Source organism: Heterocephalus glaber, unplaced genomic scaffold (genome assembly GCF_053883595.1).
Source record: "Heterocephalus glaber isolate CG9 unplaced genomic scaffold, H.glaber_assembly_v1.0 deba00000122, whole genome shotgun sequence".
Classification (NCBI taxonomy): Eukaryota; Metazoa; Chordata; class Mammalia; order Rodentia; family Bathyergidae; genus Heterocephalus; species Heterocephalus glaber.
Window position 1 is genome coordinate 74,989,392 of NW_028258138.1, and position 17,456 is coordinate 75,006,847.

General features: G+C 42.8%; 1 protein-coding gene and 1 long non-coding RNA gene across 27 annotated transcripts in view; one reads left to right on the plus strand and one right to left on the minus strand.

The window, feature by feature from the left end:
• The window catches only part of Kalrn (kalirin RhoGEF kinase), a 698,268-nt gene that overhangs the window by 477,960 nt on the left and 202,852 nt on the right, over positions 1 to 17,456 (plus strand). For all 26 annotated transcript variants that reach the window (XM_021259403.2, XM_021259427.2, XM_021259411.2 and 23 more), the window contains exons 28-33: positions 859 to 951; positions 5,302 to 5,413; positions 7,027 to 7,217; positions 7,641 to 7,742; positions 8,948 to 9,090; positions 12,306 to 12,408. In XM_021259403.2, coding sequence (XP_021115062.1) covers positions 859 to 951; positions 5,302 to 5,413; positions 7,027 to 7,217; positions 7,641 to 7,742; positions 8,948 to 9,090; positions 12,306 to 12,408 — 744 coding nt within the window. The remainder of the gene's footprint in view (positions 1 to 858; positions 952 to 5,301; positions 5,414 to 7,026; positions 7,218 to 7,640; positions 7,743 to 8,947; positions 9,091 to 12,305; positions 12,409 to 17,456) is intronic.
• Positions 5,423 to 17,456, minus strand: part of LOC110349565 (uncharacterized) — a 64,406-nt gene continuing 52,372 nt past the window's right edge. The window contains exon 4 of the long non-coding RNA XR_002395586.2: positions 5,423 to 6,037. This is a non-coding gene — a long non-coding RNA (uncharacterized LOC110349565). The remainder of the gene's footprint in view (positions 6,038 to 17,456) is intronic.

The following is a 17,456-nucleotide window of genomic DNA, read 5'->3' on the forward strand; positions in this document are numbered from 1 at the left end:
GTGTTGAGCAGTCTCAGGTAAACTAAAACCTTTTTGAGCAGGTGCTAGCATATGCCCTTCTCTGACCTCTGTAACCCTAAGACTTTGGGGAGTAGAAGCCCCGGTGAGGTGGAATAGAGAGTGAATTAAAAGGCAAGATCAGAGGCACCAATAACAGCTGGAGGCCATGGTGCTGGCATGGACATGAATGTTGAGGGTGGTGTCCATGGAACTGGGGAAGAAATATTTGTTACCAGGGATAACAGAATGGAAACAGCTAAAAACTACTCTATGGGTTCCAGCTCAGGAGACCTAAGGGTTAGAGAAGATCCATTGACCACAATGAAAAATATGGAAGAAGGATGACTCTAAATTGGGATACATTAAATTTAAAAGGAAGGGATGGGAAAAAGGTATATTCTTCTACTATTTTAAGAAGATTGAAGACAGATAAAATCTCAGGCATAATCAAAATGAATCAGAGCCACATCCTCTGTGTCTGTTTTCATTGCCCCTTTATCCCTCTTGTATTTCCCCCCATCTTTGTGTTTTTTCCTTTCACTTAAATTGCTTCATCTCTCCTTTTCCCCTTCTGCCTATTATTGACCTCATCCTTTTTTTTTTCTACTTTCACCTTGCTTTATTTCTTCTTCTATCCTATAACCTCACTTCTCTCCTGAAAGCTTCTCCCTTTTTGCTATCTCTCCTGTTTTCTCCCTATATGTGCACCTTGGTCTCTTTTGCTTCTCTCTCTGCCCATTTCTCCCTATCCAAGAACATTTTCTCGTAATTATATACCTTTCCTTTTCCTTCTCTCTCCTTACGCTTGCTTTCCTCCTCCTTGAACAGTCTCATTGTACCTTATTCTCATCCCTGCAGGAGATCCAGCAGCGGCATGGTCTGGCTAACTCCATCTCTTCCTACCTAATTAAGCCTGTGCAGAGGATCACCAAATACCAACTGCTCCTGAAGGTATCTCCCTCCCCCTTCTCTCACACCCTCCCATCACCACTGACCAGGGCACAGAAGTCTCAGTTTTGCCATCAAGTTGGGAAAGCTTCCACCTAAAGATTTTCTTTACCAAGAACACAGCTTCAGAGTGAGCCCAAGCTGGTACTGCTGGCTCCAGACTACATTTCCCATTCAATGGAATTCCAGATGCTGGTTTTGGGGGAGAAAGAGAAGAAATGGGAGTGAGAATAAATTGTGACTACTTTTCACTTACACGAATTTTAGCTACTGCCTACTTAATCACTAACTGGTTCTGAGAAATTTTCCCATCCCTCTTTTCTGAGCAGATCCCTCCTGTGGCCCCTGCTTTTCATGGACTCAAAGGTCAGGGTCTTCAAGACAGTGCTAACTTATATGGGCGTTAGAGGCCAGGGTGGCACCTACCATCACCTCCATCTCTGTGTTTGTCAAGACCATGGGGTCATTGGGGGAAAATAGTCAAGGGGTACATAAAGAAACCCAATGGCATTTTATATTTGGAGGGTCTCATATGTTAGGGGCTTTTCTGGAACCAACCAATAGATTTAGATTTCCTTTTGTAAAAAATAATTTAAAGTTAAATAAACGAATTATGCAAAACACTAAGTAATTTGGCTGAGCCTTCTCATATAAGAACACACTGATATTCTGAAAATATGGCATTTCTGCTGAAAGCCAGAGAAATTGACATTAAAGGCAGTTAGATATTAACATAACTCTATGCTAAGTCCTCAAGTGTAAGGATGGAGTTTTTCTCCCTTTTGAATATTTTTCTGGTTATTCCTGTAATGCAGTGAATATAAGGATATAAAGAGATGTGTTAAAAGAAGTGTAATTTCAAAGAAAGTCTGATGAAATACAGCTCATGTGTAGAGATGCCTGTAGAATCTTACATATTCTGGCTTCACCTAACATGAAAATCAGTCTGGTTTTAAATCTAGGGCTCTGGTCACACTGGAGAGCAGCCACCATTCCTAGCCCCTGAGGTCTCCCTGGCTCAGAGATTATGGGTCTGTGATGAAAAGCATAAGGTGGAGGCACAGGGAGACTGGGCCAGTTCTCCTGTCCTCTGGCTCAGGGCAGAGCCACACACCCTGCTGCTCCTTCAGCCTCCTCCCCTACCAACCTTCTCCTTCCTCATCTCTTAGGAGAGATGATGGGCTTCTGCTTCCAGGCACTCAGCTCCCCTAGTCTTGCAGAATGACTCCAAGAACTAGAGCTCGGCATCATGCGTTCAGCCTTAGCCGAGGACCTAGAATGAGAAGTGGCATTGTGCTGAACATGCCTGCTGTTTTGTCAGAACTGCTTTTGTGTCTTGAATTTTTGGAGTTTCCATAGAAAGACTCAGATATTCTCATAAGATCCTGGGGTAGGGAGCATCTTTGCTCTAAAAAGTCCTTGTGCTTTTGACCTTGAAGGCACAGATACTTTATTTAGGCTCTTCATTGCCTGTGATTGTTGGATACTTACACTAGATTCTCCTCAGCCCAGATTTCTGTGAATACCTCCTTCTCTATCATGCTACATGTTTGACATTCTAAGTTATTTTTCTTGTGCTAATATTCTTTAGCATTTATTTTTGTGGTTTTTAATTTATGTAACTCAAAACCTTTGACCATATTGGTGTTCTGAATTTAAAAAGAAAAAAAAAATCGACTCACCATCCACATTGCTAATGTCTTTAATCAATAAGATGCATTTCTAAGAAAAATACAGCTTTTTTGCTCTTGTCTTTAATCTCATAAGGCTGAAGTTCCCCAGGATGAATTATATGACACAGACAAGGGAGGGAAGTGGAGGACAGAATGTGCCACCCTACACGTGGCTTTAGGTGACTGGAGGGTGAGCTCCGGGCATTCATTCTGGAACTGAATGTTTCCCAGTGAGAAGAGACTTTGCAAGAAACTGAGAAATGAACAAATAAAGTAGCAGGGATTTTATTGTTGGGAGGTTGTAAAATTATTTTTTTTTAAAAAGATAATTTTAGCTTCTTTAAAATGTGCTGGTGGCAGAGTGCCTGCCGAGTAAAAGAAAAATAGTTTGCTGAGCTTTCAGTATAAATAAATAATACGAGATTTATTTTCTCCTCAAAGTCAGTTTTACTTCAAATAAATTTATATTTAATTATTGGTGTCCTCTGGGGGTCATCCCATTAGGTGTTGCCTGAGTGTAGAAACTATATGCCCATAAGAGTGTTCAATATTCTTCTTATAAATCTGCTACAGCTGTCCTTTTGGAGTCTGAATTAACTGTGGAGGCTTCTCCTTATCATAAATTATCGCAAGGATATAAGGAGAATTTATTGGCTCTGCTGGGAGATTGGTAGATTCATTAAATTGCTTTGGGAGATTAAACTAATTGGTGTTTTCTGTTGTAAACTGAAGTATATCTCTTGTTTCTCTCCCATGTTCTGCCTCAAGTGTTTTTGACGATGTGTGAGAACAATGTTGGGAGGGTTAAAATTAAGAGAGGTATAGAGGCATCAGAGAATTTCAGGTTGGCAGAAGTAAGTACGACTTTTTGTACAATGATAAAATTATACTGGCTAGAACCAACATCAGGGCTGAGAACTACAATTCCAAACATGTGCTTCAAAAACTTTACCTCTTCTTGAACACAGAAAGCTCCCTTGTTCATGTAGGAATGGATCCAAGATAACATAGAAGACTGGGTTTCCATATCATAATCTCACTAACCAGATATTTTGCCAAGTATTAAGCTTTTTAATAAACTGAAGCATATAAATAATCCCAAGGAAGAGGTGAATCAATAAGTCCAGGACCACCAGTGCATCTCCAAGTCCCTTCTTATAGCATCAGAATGTGCTCTGGCCCAGATCAATATACAAGGTCTCCAAATGATGTGTGGCACATTGTATCATTTTCCCAAAAAAGTGCTACATCCTATTCCAAAGAGAAACGCATTTTGGTCATGAAACGTGGTTGTTTTTTACTTAGACACAGTAGTTGCTTAGGTTATAAACTACTTTCCAGAGGACTATGCCCCTAAAATTACAAATTCTGGGTTTACCATAGGAAGTCCTACACAGGCCAGACAGATAGATTCTGATAAAAGAACTATAGGTAAGCATTCTGCTGCTAGCAAGTGACATTAGTGTATTTTCCAGGAGTCACTAATTAACTTACCAGATTTGATCTAAAGAACTTTCTTTCCTAGAAGTGTGACCCTACCAAACTACCCATTTCCTGCCCCGTCAAAGAGACAGTATAAATTGCAGCTCCATGTTGCTTCACTGTTTCTTTCCCAGTGCCAAAATGAGCAAAATAGTAATCCTCATAGGAAAATTGAGCAACAACCATTCCAAATGGTCTTATGAGTCCTAAGATATGGAAATTATCTTTTCTTTATCAGCAAGATATTGTATGTCTTTTATGAGGATGGTGATAACCAAAACATAAGTGGAGAACTGGAGAGGAAAAGATATGCTCCCCAGGAAGTAGGAAGGGGTTTGCTCTAGGCAGTCTTGGTGCATAGATGATATGGTTGGGATGACTGCTGTGGTGGATAGAGGGCTGGGCTTGGACTCAGGAAACCTGTATGGCCTCCTTTGAGTTACATAACCTGAAGGACATTACCTCGTCCCTCTTCATCAGTTTCCTATTCTGACAATGAAAGGGCTAATCTAGAGTCTCATCTATTGGTCCTAGGATAGGAAATCCTGATCCACATAATCTAAAAATCTTTTATAACTCTGAAATATCATAAGCCTGTAATGTCACTAGTCTCAGGTTGCTCCCAGTAGAATAGAAGTCAGCCTTCATGCAGTAGAAGTGATATTAATAATAGGCTTGGAGGGTCGGGGATTTAGCTCAGTAGTTTCGGCACCTGCCTCGCAAGTGCAAGGACCCAAGTTTGATCCCTGGTACCAAAAAAAATAACAATAATAATGGGCTTGGAGAGACAAATGAGTGCTATGTGTTATGTAGCACATCCTTTTGTCTTCTCTTAATTCTCTTTTTTCTTGTGATTCCACAATACTGCACTTCTACATGTGCTTCACCAGGGCATATTTCCTTCTCTAGAAAAGCAGTTCAGCGACAAAGAGTGTCCTACTTGCTAACTTAAAGTTCCAGCCATTTGGGAGGTGGGTTGAATTGACTTCGTTAGAACTAGCTGGGGTTGAGGGAAGCTCAGACTGGAAGAAAAACAGTGGTTGAATTCTTTGGTGATAATTCCCCACCCCACTTTCCTTGCAGCTTGGAGAGCTGTTACAGAGAATGACACTGGTGTATAACTTCCTTGATGTGTTAGAGGCAGTCAAGGGTTGGGGAGAGGAAATGATCCTAATTGTGTTTGGACTTTTTTCCCCAGGAACTTTTAACTTGCTGTGAAGAAGGGAAAGGGGAGCTCAAGGATGGCTTGGAGGTGATGCTCAGTGTCCCCAAGAAAGCCAATGATGCCATGCATGTCAGCATGCTGGAAGGTACCTGTCTTCCTGACCCTTCTGAGAATGCCTCCTCCATTCCTAAGACCAGGGAGCTTGCTCACAGGAGTGAAGTACCTTGGAGTCAGGCAAGGGGCAAGGCTAGAGGAGAGGAGAAAGGGCAAGCTGTTAGATAGGTCCTTCGTAGACCTGTGAGGGGCACTCCACAGACCAGTTTGGCTAACATCTGCCTCCAGGTAGGACCAGGCCTAAGCCATTTAAGGTGTGTGGACACAACACATGGACATGTTGCTGCCAGTGAAATTGTGAAGGCCAGGCCATCATCTTTACCATAAATATGCTTGAGTTCTGACACACAGCAGTCCTGTTAATCTGTACAGCATTGCTTTGGACATCAGAATAAGAAATTTTAATTATACATCCACACATCAGTGTCTTCAGAATTATCCCCTTCTTTATTTTTAATTTTGGTAAAATATACACAAATATACATAATGTAAATTTACCATTCAATAGGATTTGGTACATTTAATTCTTGCACAGCCAGTCCTTCAGCCTTCCTGACAGTTAGGAAAGGCCAGCCATATAACACTGGTAGGATATCAGTCAGTCTTGGGATCCAGAATCCTTAGAGAGCAAGGCATCAATAAAGTGGTTTTAACACTGCAAAACAAATGGACAGAGAAGCCAGAATGGGCTGGAACTGGATGGATGATTTAAGACTTAACATTCCAATCCAGGCTGGCAGTCAAGTGCTAAAAGAAGTAAGTATAGTCTGTTGCAAATACAATAGCATGTGGGCTGCTTTTGCTTTTCTGGCTCCATCCCACCTTATCTTACTACTACCACCCCTATCTAAGAGACCTGATATGATTTCACTAGTTTCTGGACCACCCTCAGCACAAGAACCCCAATTCTAAGAGCGAAAGAGTCCAGGTTAACTTCTCCAGACTGAGCACTAATCATCGGAATGTATTTCTATTGTCACACTTTCTCCACCTCTTTCTTTTTTGTGTGCACCTGTTTTCCCAACCTTGGGTGTCCTCTTTAAGTAAGTGTTCCTCCAGCCTGTCCATGACTGTACTCTGTTTCCAGCTACTCCATATACGGTCTATAGGCAAGCAACACAAGCTAAGGAGTTGGTCATGAGTGCAAATTAATGGACTTTCCCCAAACCTGCTGCTTGAGATTTTCTTGGGGAGGTGAGAGAGAACAGGAACCTGTGTTTCCTCATGCTTGCCAGGTGATTTTTATGCACACTAAAGCTTGAGGACCTTCTAAATACTTGAAGTGGTATAAATGTAAACTGATGAAAGCTTGTACACAATGCAGGAGCAATCAAAGGGAAAAGTCCTAGAAATGAAATATAAGAAATAAGACATTGACAAATAAAGGAGCCAAGGATTGTGTCCATCAGGCAGTGTTTGTCCTCAGCTCCACTCAGAACTCCCCAGTTGGGAACAATAGGGAGGATGAAGGAGTTATGGGAGCCCTTAGGGAGGTCAAAGGCCCCTGCCTTATTTTGAGTGGGAGGAGGAGAGTTCACATGGCCCATACTAATGGGGAAGACTTTCTCCAAGGGGGAATGGAACACTGCTTCCCTGAGTGTGGTGGTAGAGAAACTCCATAGAGTGGACATGGGTGTTTTTCAGGGTTCGATGAGAACCTGGACGTACAGGGGGAATTGATTCTCCAGGATGCCTTTCAAGTGTGGGACCCGAAATCACTGATCCGGAAGGGACGGGAGCGGCACTTGTTCCTCTTTGAAATCTCCTTAGTTTTTAGCAAGGAGATCAAAGATTCTTCAGGACACACGAAATATGTTTACAAGAACAAGCTACTGGTAGGTGGGCTGGATGGGGTAGGAAAAGATTCCCTGCTTTCCTAGAGCCTTTAGACAGGTCAGGATCTGGACACCCAGCTCCTTTCTTCCCAAGCCTTCACAGGAAAGTCCTCCTGGGAAAAGGCTCCTATTTGGACAGGTCTCACCCTCACTACCCACTTCTGCATTTTAGAGTTCACAGTTCTTTCTGTTTGCTTTTAGTGCCTCCCTCTTCACCATCCCTCCCTGGTACCTGCTACTCAGGCATGTGCCTGTAGGTCCTTTCATCTGGGTAGATGAACAAAGTTTCTAGTCTTGAAGTTTGATTGACAGAGCCCCTCCCTCGGTCCTCTCCTCTTTGTTGCCTTTCCCTTCCCACCCCAGCCCTAAGTTTCCCCACTGCCCTCCCCTTCCCCGCCTCTCACAGGCATTTCCTGTCTACAGACCTCAGAGCTGGGTGTGACCGAGCACGTAGAGGGCGACCCCTGCAAATTTGCCTTGTGGTCTGGCCGCACCCCATCCTCAGACAATAAAACAGTGCTCAAAGTAAGTACTGCTCTCCACTAGGAGGCCTGGGGGAGTGGGATGGGGAGTTATGAGCATGTGGCACCTAAGAGCTGGGGCCTGGAGACCACTGAGCCACTGGGTCCGTCTTGGAAATGGCAGCATCACCTGGGTATTGAGAAGCAAATTCCATCCTGAAGGTAGACTAAGAATCTCAAAGACAAATGTATTCCTCCAGTCCATAGGGAGAAGAGGCCAAAGGGAGGGCCCACTGACTTCCTCAACAAGGCCCACTCAACTATGTTTGTCTATATGTCCCCTTCCTGTGGTGAGAACAATTGGCTTTTTGACAAAAGGCACCCTGATTTGTTCCATATCCATTCTATATATTTTCCTAAACAATGTCCATGTATAAGATATTCTACCCAGTGCCATGAGTGAGTCACTATGTGTAAGAGATGGACCTTATTCTCTGGGAACTTGTGTTCTAAGCTGTAGTAAATCACATGAGCATGGAGCTCAGCACACTCATCTCAGCTCTCCAGTGTGTGACCTGGGCCAGGGGTTGCTGCTGCAGGTAAAGGCAGAAGTGGTGCAAAGGAAGCTCCCTCCCACTGGTCCCTGGCTGCTTAGGGAAGTGCCTATCACTACAGAGCAGATGACTTGCTAGCATGGCTGTTGCCAATCATGAGGCAGAACCACTTGAAAAAGAATCCATTAGTCAGATGAAATGTTCCTGGAATGATGGCAGGTCCTCCAGGGAACCAGTTTAGCAGGCTAAAAACCCTTCATTGACCTCCAGGCTCTATGAGCCTCTGTGGCTGTGGTAGGTATTGGACGTGCTGACAAATATCCATGCTGGCTGATGAATAGGCTGCCTTCAAATGACACCCCTCAATGAACCCAGACCTCCCCCGCCCCATTATCTAGCAACTCTAGTGTTAATCCAGCAGAGGCCTGCATATACTCCTCCATCCCCAGGCCGGACATGAAGATTGGTCAGCATGTTATGGGTTGTGAAGTATTTTGAAAACTCCCTTTCCAGTTCTTGAAACCATAGCTCTATTCTAAGCGTTCGGGATGCATGTCCCTGGGATTAAAAAGTCATAAATATAAAGTAAGAAATAAACTCCCCAAACATTTGAAATCCTTGAAAATAATAGCTAAGGCTAACAGGAGGTTGGAGAACCATTTTGGCATGGCAACAGGAATTGGGGTTCTCAATCTTTCTCCCTGTGGTACTCTAGGCTTCCAACATTGAAACCAAGCAGGAGTGGATCAAGAACATTCGAGAAGTGATTCAAGAAAGGATTATTCACCTAAAAGGAGCTTTAAAGGAGCCAATTCAGCTCCCCAAAACACCAGCCAAACAGAGGAACAATAGTAAGAGGTAAACAGCATCTCTCCCTCCAGTACTGTCTGCCTCATGTTTCTGGGTGCGGGAGTGGGGTGACCCTTTGCTTCTGAGGAGTTGGTGTTCTGGGGAGGCCACAGATTCCACCTGTAGAGAATTACTTATCTTTAAGCATCTCACTAGTTCCTCTCAGCTAAATGTGACAGGGTTTCATTTAGCACCTCCTATGTGATAAACATTCTAGTAGGTGCTACCAGAAGAGAAAAAGAAGTATAAGATTAGTCAGTTCCCTCCAGACCATCTCTACCAGTCACATCTTATGTATGGAATAGACCAGAACAGTGCCATCTGTAGGGATGGTAAATGCTGTAAGAACTCAAAGGGGATTTTAAGTGGCTCTGAAGAGTCTGGCAAAGGCTTTGGGAAGGAGCTGAGCTGAGCTGAGTGGAGAGCTCTGTAGACTGTAGAAAGTAGGGATACACTGTAAGCAATGGGGTAGGGGTGGGGGTTTCACTGCAGCTCTTGCAATCACCATGGAGTCCACACCTTCATTCTCCTGCAATAAGCAATATCAGGCAGAAGAAGACTTATTTCTTGAATCTCTCCTGACCTTTCTGAATCCCAATTTCTCTAAACCAGTGGATGACTTCTTATGAATTTCTTTCTCAAATCTCCATGTGACATTGATACAATGACTGTATTAAGAGGGCACTTCAAAGGAATGCATACAAAAATGACACACACAGTTTAAAACATATGGCAGAAATAGAATTTTGAGAATGGTAGTCACTGGTGGTACCAGGTTCTCTGTCCTTTTTCCTGTTCACAAATTGATTAAGTCCAGAGAATTTAGTTGACTTCTGGCCCCACCCAGGATAAGAAAGATGAGGAGCCACTGCAGGGCTATGAAGTGGGAGCATTATTTTGAGTGAGGTGGCAACTAAATGAATAAGGTAAAGATGCCTCCATGGGGCAGAAGCCCCAAGCCCCAAGTCCACATGGTCAGGATAAGGTCATCCATCCATACTGGAAGAACCAATTATGACTATATTGGAAGAGAGGTCATTTTGATTTCATGTACCTGTGCTGGGTCCAGGTTATGAGTAGACTTAGTTTAACACTGGAAACAGACAATGCTTTAGATTGCCTCTATTTTAACAAAGAAGACATAAAGGAAACTATGATAAGGAATGGATTGTCCAGGACCATGGTGAAAGAGGAAACTCAGGTGAGGTTGGCTAAGGTTGCTCTGTGAAATAACCCCCTATTTCTAGATTAGTAGATTCAGAGTGTTTTTAGAACATGAGAAGTGCATGTCTCAGAAATGTCCTCCACATTCTCTCTTGTCCTTGATATGAGAGAGAAATCTCACAGACTACAGAGAATGCCTGACAGTCTGTACTTCCATTATCTTGGCTCTCTGAATATGGGGACAGAGTTTCCGGAGGAGTGGATTGGCTTACGGAGTGCCACCCACACTCCTGGATGGGCCCCCACACCCTCCAGAATTGTCTTCATCTGGAGTGGGCCAGAAGGGCCTGAGATGGGCCAGAACAGCAGAAAGTACAGCCAGCTCTCAATATCTACAATGGTGGGGGCAGCAGTCCAGATAATCCAAAACAACAGATGATCTAAGAGTATTTTATTTTTTGTTTCAAAATGCATCACATAATTTCTTTTTACAGCATATTTCCCTTCCTACGAATGTGTGGCTTATGCTATTAAAATAAGTTGGCATTTCCCAAGCCCACAAATGGTGGTGAGAGAGCAGTCAACTTAGAAATGTTCTGCATGGGAGAAACTACTTTTTCTGATGATGTGCATCAGACAATGATGATGAAACTACTTTTTCTGTGTATGTACAGATGCACACTTGGAGATATCTGCATGCACACATATGTCCCCACAGACACCAGATTATGATTGTTTTGATGCTGTAAGCTGGACTCATTATCTGTGGCATCTTGCTCGTGGCATAAGATTCTCCAGCACTGAGTTCTCCTGTCTCCAAATGCCATGACTTTTCCACAAAAAGTATCAGCGATGTGACGTTCATAAAACAGTACACAGGAAGATCTGTGGTTTCCTCTGCTAATTCCAATCTTAGCCCTCATTTCCCAAGTTTCCCCAATCCTGGCCATTCAGTAGTTCACAGGTATCCAGTCTGTCTGGGGCCTGGCTCTGGGTTCAACATAGAATTGGGGTGCACTCTACAACACAGATTTGAAAGAACTGCGTGGGTGGAACTGCACGGTCCCAGGTCACAGGAAGGGAGTGCACTGGGGAGAATGTCTTGTAAGACAGTAGGAGCAGAGCTGTTGCAGAAGCTTCTGTGGAATCTGTGACTGTTCTCCAATCTTTGAAACAATGGGCCTTCTGTGCTGATAAGAAATCATGACAAATGTACATGGGATTAACAATGCTCACCAAAAGGATGGCAATATATGCTTCCTCCATACCCAGGAGTTGAGGACCCAGAATCAAGAACTTCCCAAAAATAATCTCCCATGGAGAAAACTCCCCACCCTATTTTCTTAAGCAGAAGAAACATAAGTAAATAAAATAATCTTAGACTCAGTGGTACATGCCTGTAGTCCCAGCCATGTGGGAGCCTGAGGAAGGAGGATCACTTGAGTCCAGAAATTTAAGGCTAGTTTGAGCAACACAGCAAGACCCCAACTTGGAAAAAAAAAAAGAAAGACATCTATCCATTCTGGGTTTGTTTGATTTTTTTTGTACTAGGGATAGAACTTAGGACCTTGCTCTTGGGAGGCAGGCAGTGGAACCACTGAGCTAAATCCCTGGCTCCATTCTGTTTTCTTTACAGGCCAGCAATAAGCTAACTTCCACTCTAATTACAGCATGCAGAAAACTACTTGGGTACCCTGAACTCTGGAGTCACTGGAAATGACCCTGTCAGCTAGATAGATGCATCTTTCTACTATATATTTTAGACTCATTCCCAGTTCTTTTTAATTGTCCCCCCCCTGCAGTATGGACTGGAGGCATTATGGGAAAGGAGTCATTTTGCATTCAGGTATCAACATAGTGATTATATGTTCACCAAGTGCAAAAGGTGACGTCCTTCAAAATCACATAAGGCTGCTCCCTTTAGCAGGTCAGTTTTACCCAAATCCCTGCTAGAGATGCTGAGGTGCTGCTGTGCCAGCCCAGCTGGAAATCCTTGTGTGCTCTAAACCCACAGTGGTTCCCCCCACCCCCACCCCTGTTTTTTTCTCTTCTTTCTACAGGGACGGAGTGGAGGATATTGACAGCCAGGGGGATGGGAGCAGTCAGCCAGACACCATCTCCATTGCATCTAGGACCTCTCAAAACACAGTGGACAGTGACAAGGTAGGAAAGAATCCTAACCTTCCTTCCCCAAGGCTTCTTGTTGGTTTAGCCACCCCTGGAGAGTTTCCCTCAGATTTCTCCCACTCTGGAGCCAATGCACAGGAGTCAGTTGGCGCTTTGTGCCAGCAAAGGGAGGAGAACAGGACTGGACTCTCATGTTGAGAGACTCATACAGAAGTGGAAGGAAGAATAGTTCGAGGGGCAGGGTGTCTGTTCTCTCTCTCACATGCCCCACCTGGACTGCTTGGGTTGCTCTGCCTTTTGGGAGGATGGACCTCAGAGGGGCTGAGGTTGGGGTAGTTTCCTGAGATGCCAGTGGCTGTGACTAGTTTGTATTTATCATAACTCAAGTGGGGCTCATCTCAAAGTTACACCAATACCAGTGCTTTGGGAAATGTCCACAGAGATGCTGCTTGGCAAGGGCCTCTTATCCAAAGGGACTCTAGTGAATAAATGATGCCATCCTTTGGCCAGGTTACTGGGGCTCGGGTCCTGAGAGATGGGAGGAGAGGGAAGTGGTATATGAAGGATGTAGTCATCTTACAAGAAAACCTGGTCACTTGCTATCTCACACCTTGGAGTAAGCAAGCAAGGGTTAGCTCTGAGGAGAGCATAGTAAGGGAGCTGGTATAAAGACTCCATGTGTTCACTGAAGCTGTGCAGGGAACACAACCTCCATCACAATTCGCTGCAGAAGGAGGAAAGGGTCCATGTCCCTGTCTACTTGAATTTGCTCACCCCAGGTCCAAAGGTGACCTTTTTCTGCGTATTAATGATTTTGTTAATGAAGTTACAGCTTTCCAAAGACTCTCTAGCCCTCATTTATTTAGACCCAGTGTTTTGGCCCGCGCCTTCAGCCTTAAGCATGTGTCTTTACTTCATTTAAATTTTCTAGATTATGAATATCTTTAAAGATATCGATGTCTGCATTCACTAGAATTTTTCCTAATTTTTTCTTACTATGAAAAAATGTCACTGAGACCTTAGCATAGGGACAGTGCCCTTCCCTGCTGAGATTACGGCACCTAATCATTGTAACCATGCTTTGTTAACTAATGTTCAAAAACATTCATGATCATTCTAACAGCTGTCTTCAAGTTTTGAAGCCATTTTTGACTATCAGAGTGGATGGAAAATTAGTTTTTTCCCACTTACAAAAACATGCAGAGAAAACCATTTCCGTACTTTCCTGTTTCCCCTGATCTGTTGTCTTTATAATTAGGATACTCAAGAATGAAAATGTTTCTTTTTGAACACTCAGTGGGCAGTAAGCCAAATACAAGGCTGCTCATGTTCAGACGTAGACTGTTAAATTTCATAGTCCTGGGAGTTCATCCCATCCAGCTGTTTGTTAATCCATCTTCCCAAGAGCTGTGTAGACTCCTCTGCTAGGGCCATTTCTCCTAAGAAGACCTGGGCTCACCTATTCATTTTCTTCCTGGCAAGGTAAGTGAGGCTAGATTAGATGACAAACTTATGGCATTAGACATTTCATTAGTAATGATAGTTCCTGGTACTTATACTTTTCCTTTAGTAAGGAAACTGAGGCTCAGAGACTGAGTGAATCACCAAGAAAGTGCTAGTCATTAATGGAAAAACAGGAGCTAGAACTGAGACTCTACTCTGTCATGTCTTCCTTCCTGTCGCTGTAGAAGTCAAAGCATTGAACTCTCAAAATTAAAAATAAAGTCAATTCAACTGGTCAGTCTTTCTGCACATTCCTCAAAAACATTGGCTATGTATTTGTGTAAAGGCATCTTGTGCTAAGCTGTGTGCTGGACACTATAGAAAGATATGGACTGTTGTTGAATGTAAATCGCTTTCTGTGATTTTTTGTTTCCTGTCTGTCACTATAGTCCATGCCATTGGTCCCTGTTGAGGGCAGGGGTTGTGTCTGTCTGTTTCACTGCTCTGCTCCTGGCATTTAGCACGCATAGATGCTCAGGAAATATTTGTGAAATGAATGAATGTAGGGTACATAGTCCCAAGCTGCAGGGAAGTTCAGGATTAAGAGGCAGCCAAAGCCAGCTGAACAGATAAACACTCTATTTTAAAATGTACTAAAGAAGTTTACTTACATCCAAGCAGAAAGCTTTAGTAAGCTAGAGAACCCAGCTTTGTTGGAAGCATTAGTCCCCAGCTACCTCCTTTAGCCTTAAGAGACATGGGCAGACAAGATGGGAGGATGATGAGAAATTCTATGTTTCTAATACAAAACCTGTAAAATCACCAAGAAATAGTTACACTTTCAAACTAGAGAGCCTGTCACTGACTATCCAGTGTAATTTAAAATATTCTCACTCTTTAACACAGAGCAGTATTAATAGACCAGCCATATGCTTCCTTTTATCAGTGAATCCTACATTGGTATCTTGAATTCATAGGTGTTATAAAACAGGGTCATTTTCCTCCTACCTCTACTAGAAGGTCAGGGAACCCCAGTTCCCAAGTGGGCAGGTGAATTGACTCTGGAGAAAGGAAAGATAAAGTGAACTATTTCAGATAAACTGGCCTGTTTTCAGCAGAAAGGCAAACAAGGGTGGCTGTGGGAGGTGACAGGGCAGACACACCTTACAGAAATCAGGGTCATTTGAACAGTGGATTCCTTTGAAAGTACTTTAGTCTTCCTCTTCTGATATAGAGGAATGACTGGTAGCTGAGGACAGTGTAACCATTAATGACCCACTTAGGAGCTGTGGTGCCACAGGTACCCCTCCGGTGCTCTGTATGCTCTCTGTGGTGTAGGGGAAGGAGTTTGGACATACCTGGGTTCAAATCCCAGCTCTGACACTCTCTGTGTCACACTGCGTATGTTGTCACAGCTTAGTGCCCCTGACTGTAAAACAAGGGTAATACTACCATCTCATGGAGTCACTGGGAAGATTAAGGAGAACCCTTTTACTTGGTAGCTGTTAGATTCAGTAAAGGCCAATTTCTTCCCCTATGAGAAGGGAAACAAAGATTGAGTCTTATGAATAAGAGTACACAATTTGTAAGCAGACTATGAAGATCTTTGCAAGTTTTTGAATTCTGGCCTCTGGCCTCATCATTATTAATAATTATCAGCAGTTTCTCTGTGTTAGAACTAAAGTGGTATCACTTCAGTTTACCTGTCTATAAACAGAATGGCTTTTCTCCCCTGTTCATTTGGTAGCCCTCAGAGTCTCAGGCTTAGATACTTGTTGTTAGCATTAGCTCGTGGGTTATATTATTATTTAAAGGATTATAATTCATTACTAACAGTCACTTAATGCTCCAAGTGTTCCTACCATGCTTGACCACTAGTTGACTCTAAAGTTGTAGCTATATGGAGACAAAGTACTTGTCATGTCTTTTTTTTTTTTTAATTTTCTCTGATTAGGTTAGAAGTCCTAAGTTTCTCCTGCTGTTCTTTATATTAATATTTTTTCAAATCCTCCCATTTTCTGGTGCTTTCCCCTGGATTTCCTCCAGTGTGTAGTTTCTGTATAAAATGGGGCCTCTAGAATGGTATGTGGTCTGCACATGTGACCTTGCTAATGTGAACACAGCTTCTCAATCTAGGGCTATGTTCAGAATTCTCCCTAAGATGACCCATCATGTTTAGTACATGTGTCCATTGTTGGCTCACAAAATCTCCATACTTTTCTCATGGATTTAGTAAGTGACTTAGTAACCTGAGTGCGGGATGACTTTGCATCTATTAGATTTTCTCTCATCTAGTCCCATCCCAGTGTTCCAGCATGTTTTTGAATATAAATTATTTCATCCAACATATTAGCTACACCTCCCAGAAAACACAACCTTCTATGGCTTCATCCAAATTCTTACTTTTTTTTAAGACTGAGGACAGAAGACCAATGTGCAGGTCCCTTTCTCATTTCAGAAGACCAATATTCAGGGTTTGACACTTGGAAACTTCCTTGCCTGACTCTTCTTTGAGGTATTGAGAGAAGGAAATTCCACCACTTTTCTCATAGCAGAGGAACTGGGACTGTTGACTGAAATCCCACCTTAATGCAGAAGCAGTCTACTATTAATAATTCTGCATTAAGCCCTGACAAAGCCAAGATAGGTGCCTCAACAAGTAAATAGCATGAACAGCTTTCCCAGAGTTGCTTTTTTTGGACCTTGATATTTCTCCCTTAAGCCTGTCCTAATCAAAAGTTGTTTCTTGAAGGCAAAAGGGTAGGCTAGCTGTATTCCAAAGTGATCTGAGCCCCTCCCAAGTCTGCCCAGAAATATATTTGTGCTATTCTGAATAGGAAAACTATAGAGTCTTTGCTTGTATGTGTATTATCGAATGATAAGGTTTTGCAACCACACATCAAAGATATCTAAAATTATAAGTCTAGTCAAACAAGGCTAAATAATGATGTGGCAACAAAGAAGAATCTTGTTCTTTGACATAATAGATGTCTACCAAATAATTCCCACCTAATGGTATAAAAGCAGCCACCTGCACTGTGATGTGATGAACCTGGTACATGTATTTAGGGGACACATGATAGACACATTCAATATGTGTTTATCTAATTAAACATTATAAAGCCATCCTAGTAGGAATACTCTCCATCCAAAAATCACTGAATTTCTAGACAGGCCCAGCCTAGCTGGAGAAAGGGAAATTGGAGTGAAATTGAGTTGCAGGTGCTGTTCTCTGCAGAAATTGTAAAGGAAAGAATACTGTGGAAACATCCCAGGGCTGATGTGTGATTTGAATGAAGCTTCAGTAACAAGCTAATGTGACCTGAATTAGACAGGGGGCTGATAATGCTGTGTGTTTAAGGGCACAGGGAAATTCCTGGAGAAGCTGGAGGCTTGAAGAACTAATTCAGTGACTTTTAAAATCAGAATTGTCAAATCAATGTAGTTGGTCTCATGACCAAAATTTTGTTTTGCTGACTGGGAAAGAAGGCAGAGATGGTAAGGATCCAACTAAGGGGAATGTTAAATCCTACAGTATCAGTGCTACTTTGATAACAGGCTACAACCTGATCCCTATAACAAGAGGTGGGGGAGCCTGCTGAAAAGAGACCTCCCCTAGAGCCTTACCTGGTTTATCAGAT